Source organism: Oratosquilla oratoria, chromosome 11, assembly GCF_046742065.1.
Source record: "Oratosquilla oratoria isolate Oo_2021 chromosome 11, ASM4674206v1, whole genome shotgun sequence".
NCBI classification, from domain to species: Eukaryota; Metazoa; Arthropoda; class Malacostraca; order Stomatopoda; family Squillidae; genus Oratosquilla; species Oratosquilla oratoria.
In genome coordinates, this window is record NC_134787.1 from 47,699,889 (window position 1) to 47,708,803 (window position 8,915).

Below are 8,915 nucleotides of genomic sequence, written 5' to 3' on the forward strand. Positions count from 1 at the left end.
ACAATTTTTGAAAATGTTGGGGTTATTTTTGGCAGTATTTACGGGTATATTTGCACACATGAAATGATGTACATGTTTACATAATGTACATTTGAGGTGATTGGTAGGGACAAGGGTATGGCATGAAGAACAGTTTTTTTGTAATGTTTGTTTTTGTTTTTGTGTTAGTTGTAGTGTTCATGGTTATGTTTGTGTTAGAAGATTAAGGAATGTGAACTATCAAAATTCAACTAATTGTTCAAGATTACTTACCTGACGTACTTTTTCGTCCTTGCACTTGATATACAAATTGCAGTCTCTTGTCCATGGCGAGATGACCTTCCCTTGTTCTTTAAGTGTATTAAAGTTTACATTGAAAATATAAGTTTGATATAGAATTACATTTGCTCCTCCTTTTCTATAATATTTGAAATGACCTCCAAATCAGTAATATAAAAAGTCACCAGAAGTCTCTACCATGTTGTCACTTTACGAGTGATTGGTTCTGTATGAGACGGAAGTATTACAAAATGACGTACTGATACTTGAAACAAATTGTAATTACACACGTGTCAAATTCGAATAAAAGGTTAGTAAGGCATCAACTGATATTGATTATTTACTGTCATAAAAGATTAATGCTCTTGGAGGGGACGTTATTCAGCACCCGAATTGTTAAATCCGAGATCTTGAGTCTTCGATCACTTTCTGAATTCAAAGTATCCCTTGAGAAGACCTCTTAGTGGAGAAGAAATGGCAGACAAAAGGAGCATTTGGAATGAGGACCAAATTGTTCCTTTGATGAATGGACTACGTTTAGCTAAAGGAACTATGGAACATTTGAAATTCTCCAAAGCATCGACATCAACACCATCACAAGATCATTGTGCCCTTGGACTCCCACTCTTTAATCAAAGTTTGCCAACATCAGCTGCTTCCATCAAATGTTCTTATTGCAACCTCACCTTTGCATCACGCCAACAACAAGTGAACCACTATGGCCAAGACCTTCATCGAGCCAATCTGAAACGCTCTATGGAGGGAAAAAAAAGTCTTACAGAGGAGCAGTTTATAAATAATATCAGTACTTCTTCAGAGTCACAATCTGATGAAGAGGATACACAAGAAGATCAGAGGACTGCAGTTCTTCAAAGACAACCTCAGATCTACTTTGTCAACTCTGATGGAATAGTATTTTCCCTCTTTCGTTGTCTTCTCACTGGTAAAAAGAGAGAGTTGTCAAGTGAAGAGGAAGTGATTCAACAGGCAATGGCAGTGCCTTATAAGCGTTATTGGTCCATCTTGATGATTGGAGGGGGACATTTTGCAGGAGCTGTCATCAAAGGTGAAGAGATTTTAGCACATAAAACTTTCCATAGCTATACTGTTAGATCTAAACAAGGAGGATCACAAAGCACCAAAGATAACAAGAATGCTAATACTCATTTTAATTCTGCTGGGTCATCTCTTAGGAGACATAATGAGCAGTCCTTCATGCACCATGTACAAGAAGTACTTCAATCATGGCAAGGACATTTGAACCAGAGCCACATCATTATGCTTCGAGCAACAAACAGAAATAGAAAGGTGATTTTTGGTGGACCAGACCCTCCACTTAAGGCTGATGATTTACGAATTAGAACCATACCACTCAGCACAAACAAACCAACATTTAACGAGGTGCGGAGAGTGCATAAAGTATTATCAGAGATCACAGTTCATGGTACACAAGATGACCTCCAGTTAGAAATAGCAAGTACAGAGAAAAGCCTCCCTGGAAAAAAGGTCTTGAAACCATCATCTCCAAAAAAGAAAATAAACAAAGTTAAGGAAAAGAAAGCTATCAGACATCAAGAATCTTGTACCTTAAATGGAAGTGATGATTCGTCTCGTAGTCAAGACTCTGAGCATGGACTCTGTGTGAGCACAAACGAGGTCAGCACCTTCCAATTGAAAGAAATGGATTGTTATATTCCCAAAAACAAATCCAAAAGAAGTCCTCATAAGAACAAAAGACAATTACCTAAGGAGAATTCTAAAGCTCAGAAGTCCCTGCCAGAAGTGAGGAATTTAGTTTACACAGCATGCAGATCAGGAGATATAAATACTTTGAAGGCTATCATCACATATGCACATGATTCAGAAGGTGACCAATTTGAAGGTCTTTTGAGTAATGAAGTGAGAGAGTCAATCAAGGCATGTCAAGAAGCTGTCATTCCCCAATCTTTTACTTTTGGTAAAGATGAACTTTCTCTTCTTCATATTGCTGCCACAGCCTGTCATAAAGACGTAATCTGGTATCTAATGGAAAATGATTGTGACCCAAGTATTAAAAGCAACAAGGGAGAGCTGCCATACAAGACAACAGCAAATAAGCAAATACGCAACACCTTCAGACGTTTTAGGAGTACATACCCAAGTAAATATGACTACAAGGAGGCAGGGATATTGAGTCCTCTGTCTGAGGAACAAGAGAAGGAACAAGCAGCTCGCAAGGCAGAAAAGAAACGTGTACACAAAAAGGCTAAGCGGGAAAAGGAAAAGGAAAAAAAGAAAATTGAGGAAGAAAGAAAAACTGAATTAGCAGAAAGAAATACTTTCTTATCAATGACTGATAGAGAGAAGAGGGCACTTGCAGCAGAACGACGACTTGCAGCACAGCAAGAGAGAAGAGAGCCAGGAAAAAGCAGCAGACAGGAGTGAATGCATTTCCCAACAGAGGTCTTTCCAGTGTACAGCAAGAGTCAGAGGTGGTGATGAATTCCTCTACCTAGATTACATTTTTTTGCTCAGTGTCCTGTGTGAAAGAGCTTAAAAGCATAAATAAGTCAAACTGAAGGAAGTTAATTATTGTGTCTGTATGACCTCAAGCTAGCAGAAAACTCAGGAATTACCTCATTTGTTTGAATTCCTACTGACTAGGGCAGGGGTTCTCAAATTTTTTCTCGTTGAGTACTTACCCCCTGAGTTATAATACCATCTTCCCGAGCCCCCAATAATCTGACAATCAAGAGAATGGTCATTTATTGACTAACTCATAAAAGTACAATTATTCTGCAAAGGATATTATCAAATTATTCAAATTTTAATGACTTTATTCACAAGAAACATCACACACACACACACACACACCAGATTCAACTATTGGTAATCAACACTGTTAATTTAGAAACCAGCGTAGAACAGTGAGATTAAAGGAACACACACTGCTAGCACGGAATTTCATAATCCACAACTACCACTATTTAATATACGTTTTTCGTCAGCCATCTAAGTACCCCTAGAAATCTTCTTGTGAACCCCTGGGGGTTCGCGAACCCCAGTTTGAGTAAACCTGGACTAAGGGATGCCCATCAACAATCTTATCCCTTTGGCCCACTCACCTGATGCGGAGTTATTGCTACTTTGTCATGGAAACAATATGAATTAAATATTTGCACCAGTCATTTCTTTTATCTTTATCTAATGTGTCATATACTGCAATAAACATAAAAAAAAAGAAAAAAAGTGTTGTGTTTTTGTAATTGTATACGTATAGCGCTATACAGTTACAGATATAAGATAAAGTGTAGTGTTCTATTTAGATTGAAAACAGTTTTCTGTTACTGTACTCCAAAGGTAGGAGAAATAGTATAAGGTAAGCAGATTAAGCTTCGCGTATTTAGTTTATTAGAGACCGCTTTGATTTTGTTGTTGTTGTTAATTTGTATTTTCTCTTTGCCGTTTTTATTGCTAAAGGAGAAGCGAAATGGCTTGTGAGGGTTCCGTGAACCTAGAGGTTCGTCTCAGGATGTGTGAGGAGGAAATTTGTCTTCACAGGAGTGCGCTCCGTGAGAAGAGTGAACCCTCCCCACAACCCAAAGAGCGTTCCACTTCTTCCCCTACTGTCACTGCCGTCAGCGAGTGGCACTCCGTGGGGTCCCGTTTGTCGAGCCCGCGTTCGGTAGACGTGTGCCCTGTGGAGCATCCGCTGGCTCTAGCCAATCGTTTTGATAAATGATAGCCAGCAGGATTTCAGACGGAAACGTTCATGCATGACTAACTTACTCGAATTCTAAAACACAGTTATCTCCAATTATGACAAAAGATTTAATATATCTAGACTTTGCAAAAGCTTTTGATACCTTCCCACACGAAAGACTAATTACTAAATTAGCTTTACACGGAATAAGTGGTAGCCTATTAGGTTGGACTAGTAATTGCTTGAATGGTCGAAAACAGAGAGTTGTTTTAAATAAAAAACTTCCAGATGGGAAAATGTTACAAGTGGAGTTCCTCAGGGTTCCGTTCTTGGACCATTTCTATTCATAGTATATATAAATGATATAGACCATGGACTAAAATCTACTATTTCCAAATTGGCTGATGATACAAAACTGTGCGGAGTGGCAAATGATCACTCAAACCAATTAGATATTCAAGAAGATTTAGATCAATTACAGCAATGTCTATGTCTATGATTGATGTTTTGCTTATTGTCTCGAAATCTTGTTCTGCATCTCCAGTGAAAGTTTCTCAGTTTGCTTTTTCTTTTGTAATTAATGCATGTATTTCTGTGGCCAACTGGGATATATCGTTTTTTAGTGGTGATAATGATTGTAAGGTGGTCGAATCCAAGGATTCTGACCACTTTCCAAGATGAGGGGATTAAACATGGGAACAGGTGATGTCAGGAGAGGAAGAGGTGTAGAGGACTTGATGGTCATATGTATGTGATTATGGATTTTGTTCATGGTGGTTAGTTAGTGTGTCAAGATGTGCCTGCAGATCAAATTCTATCTTCGTGTCGGAGTTGTTGACATACCAGGCCGACAACTTGGCTTTGATGCCACCACCCGTGGGGATGATGGTGAGTTGGTCGAGGTTAGGCCTCAAGTTGCTGGGAACTGTTGGGGATGATTGCGGGGAGATGTAAATGTCAACTATTGTCATTGTGGGTTTGTTACCTGTACAGATTTGGATTAATTGGATTTCGGCTGTGTTGTCGGTGCGAGGGAGGAGGGATTTAATAGTGGTACTTGTTTTTACAAAACAGGTGGATTGGTGGACCAGAGTGACGAGGTGATGGCTTTGAAGCATGGCGGACACGTGTAATTTGTGTCGTCCAGGGTTGCTCTCTACTTCTCCAGCTAATAGGAGAAGAAGAAGAATGATCGCCGGAGAATCACCTCTTGGTAAAAAAAAATAAATAAATAAATAAAATAATAATAATAATAAAAAAAAAAAAAAGTCTACCTTTGGGTAAGGTTTGTGGTACTTGCCCCCGGGTAACCAAAGCTGCTCCAAGGGATTCGTGCCATCTGAAAGGGTGGCAAGGCCTTCTTGTGACGGTTTACCGGTCACAAAAATAAGATCATCTTCACAGAGTCGGTCCTGTTCTCAACTGATTGCTGTCGCGTGGCTCTCGGCGGGAGAATATTGATTGAGTATGACACCATACAGCGAAGGGTTTTATACGGCCTCGACCCACTCAGCATCATTTCTTGGAAGAGGCGACTGCAAATCCTTCACTCTTGTCCTGCCCTCAGTTGGGAATATATTTCTTGTCTGTGTTTTATGTGTCTTGAAGGTGTGCACAGTAGTGTCTATGTCTGTGATTGATGCTCTGTTCAGTGTCTCGAAGTCTGGGCGTTAGCTACAACGAAATCTGTAGAAAATTGTCTTCGGATCGAAGTGGTTAATTCCTGCACACAAAAAAGTCGAGAAGCGTTAACCATAACAAAATCAATAAGGGGTACCAAAGTAGTGAAGGGGTTTCGACCCGTTCAGAAAGGGATTATATCCTCAACATAGAAATAATACAGAAGTAAATCAATATCAAAAGAAAAAAATACCCTTACATTGACTGGAAGAAACTGTAAGAACTGTCATTATAGCGAAGTAGTCAAAAATATATAAGACGTCTCATTTATAAGATTAAGTACAAATAAATTTCATCAAACCGAATAAGATTGTCTGGTGGAAGACGGAACATCATAAGAGTAGACCTTGAGACTTCAAGGATTAATTGCATGAGTTGCATAATGGATAACAATTCGTCATTTCAGACTCCGCCCTCTTCTGACGACCGAGTCACAAAGGCCTTCTATTCACCATTCAATGTCTTACGGGAAAAGATATTGCCACTGTCCTTGGATTTTGTTTACATATACATGCCTACATACATGCATGCATACATATACATACATACATATACCAAGGCTTTTTCCCCCTTCCAAGGGAGGTAGCCAAAAAGGGAAAGGCATAAAAACACTCCCACCCATTTCATCCCTAAATACACTCCACACCCCTCCCACCCTCCCTCTCATCTGAGCACCTCCTGGATGACGGGTCATCCCTGCACCCTGCCCACCGCCCTGGGTCAGAAGCAGTGTCGCAAGACACAGCACATCCACAGCAAGGCCGCTTCATTTAATCGGCGACCCCCCCTCTCCGTCCCCCCTTGCATATAAGGAGAGGACGGGGAGAAATCCCTTCGGGCTGCGTCAAAATTTACTCACACATACTACCCCCCCCACCCCCCACCCCGCCCATTCCTCCTCATGCAATCACAACATCATCCATATACAACCATTCTCCATTCACCTCTGTCTTCCGTCCTCTCCCTTCCTTCCTCAACAGACATTCCCCTCTTCCTCAAAGCCCCCTTCACCCCATCCATCCACCTCATCCTAGGACGTCCCCTCATGTTCACTCCCTCCACATCTGCCTTCCATACCTCTTTTACTAGTCTTTCTTCACTCATTCTTTCCATGTGTCCAAACCATCCTAATATTCTTTCATCAACCCTATCTCCCAAATCCTTTTTCACCCCTGTTCTCCTCCTCACCTCCTCATTTCTCACTCTATCCAGCCTAGTAACCCCCACCATACTTCTCAGACACCTCATCTCAAACACATTCAAACTCCTTCTCTCTTCTTCTCTTATGTTCCACGTTTCTGCCCCATACAGTGCTGTTGGCACAATCACTCCTTCATACAGTCTCCTCTTCGCATCCATTCCCAAATGTCTATTCCTCATTACACTCTTTAATCCACCAAGGCATTTACTCGCTTCTCTCAATCTACATTCTACCTCCACCTTCACTCCATCTTTTCCTGCTACACTTGCACCCAAGTATCTAAAACTATCCACTTCCTCCAGTCGCTCTCCCTTAATGTTCACTTCCAGTCTACTGCCACTTTCACCCCTTGTACATCTCATCACCTTACTTTTACCCACATTTATCTTTAGCTTTCTTCTATCACATACTCTCCCAAACTCTGCCACCAGCTTCCTCAATCCCTCCTCTGACCCTGCCACAAGCGCAGTGTCGTCCGCAAACAACAGCTGGCTCACCTCCCACTTTTCTCCATTTTCTTTAACCATCTCCAATCCCTGACCCACTACCCTAGCATTCACCTCTCGCACCACCCCATCCATGTATAAGTTGAACAGCCAGGGCGACATAACGCATCCTTGACGAAGTCCCACCTTTACTTCAAACCACTCACTCTCTCCATTTCTAATCCTGACACAAGCTCTACTACTCTCATAAAAACTCATAAGCCTTTTCCAGATCCATAAAAGCCCAAAAAACATCCTTCCCCTTTCCTATAGCTTTCTCACATATCTGTCTTACCACAAAGATCTGATCTACACAACCTCTACCTGTCCTAAATCCACACTGTTCCTCACCAATTACTCCTTCTGTTCCTCTCCTAATCCCCTCAATTAAGATCCTCCCATAAGCCTTCCCTACTACACTTAACAGGCTAATCCCTCTGAAACTACTACATTCACACTTGTCCCCTTTTCCCTTGTAAAGAGGAACTATACAGGCACTTCTCCAGTCCTCCGGTACTCTACCCTCTCTCCAGCAAACATTAAATAACCTCACCAACCAGTCCACCATCACTGAACCTCCCTTTTTCAGACATTCTGCATGGCATCCATCCAGACCAGGTGCCTTACCTGCTTTCATCATCTTTACAACTGCCTTCACCTCATCCTTCCTTATTTCTCCTCCATTCTCCTCACTCCTCACTCTCATTTTCTTCGCATTTCCCACTGCAGCTATCTTTCCTTCCCTATCCTCCTTCACATTTAGCAACTCCCTAAAATATTCTGCCCATCTTCCCCTTACTGCCATCTCTTCCATTATCATCACTCCATCTGTACCTTTTACCTTTTCTTCCCTACTTGATTCGCCTCCTCTTCCTCTCTTAATTTCTTTCCAAAACATCTTTTTATTACTTTCAAAATTTTCTGTCATACTCCTACCCCATTTCACATCTGCTCTCCTCTTTGCCTCCTTTACCTTTTGCTTTACTTCTCTTTTCTTTTCTTTGTACGTCTCATATGACTCCCCCGTCTTCTTTTGTAACCAATATGTGAATGCTCGCTTCTTCTCTTCTACAACCTTCTTTGTTTCCTCATCCCACCATTCACTACCCTTTCTTTTATTTCCCCCTGTCCTTCTTGTTCCACACACCATCCTTGCACACTTTAAGACTCCCTCCTTGAACCATCCCCATTCCTCCTCCACACCCATCTCTGCTCCATCCTTTACTCCCTCCCACTCCTCCTTCAGCTTCTTTTCGTACTCCTTCTCCTTTTCCTTTTCATTCAAGGAGTTCACTCTAAGAACCTCCCTACCTTTTGTCCCTTTCCTCTTTCTCCATCTATTCTCCACTCTCAGCTTACCTTCCACCAAAAAATGATCTGATATTCCCCCACCCTCTCCCCTTAGCACATGTACATCCTTAACTCTTCCTATCATAATCCTATTTACCACTACATAATCCATTAGCGCTCTATCTACCACCCTTCCCTCCACCACCCTCTCCCATGTGTACTTATGCTTGACTTTCTTCCGAAACACTGTATTTGCTATCATCAACTCTCTTTCTAGACACATTTCCACCATCAACTCTCCACTACGATTCTTACCTGG

At 41.4% G+C, this 8,915-nt stretch overlaps 1 protein-coding gene across 1 annotated transcript; it reads left to right on the forward strand.

The window, feature by feature from the left end:
- The first annotated feature begins 732 nt into the window (after positions 1–732).
- Positions 733–4,621, forward strand: LOC143030042 (tRNA endonuclease ANKZF1-like). The gene is made up of 2 exons (XM_076193247.1): positions 733–2,488; positions 4,485–4,621. The coding sequence occupies exons 1-2, from the start codon at positions 733–735 to the stop codon at positions 4,619–4,621; spliced, it is 1,893 nt and encodes a 630-aa protein (XP_076049362.1).
- The last annotated feature ends 4,294 nt before the right edge of the window (positions 4,622–8,915 follow it).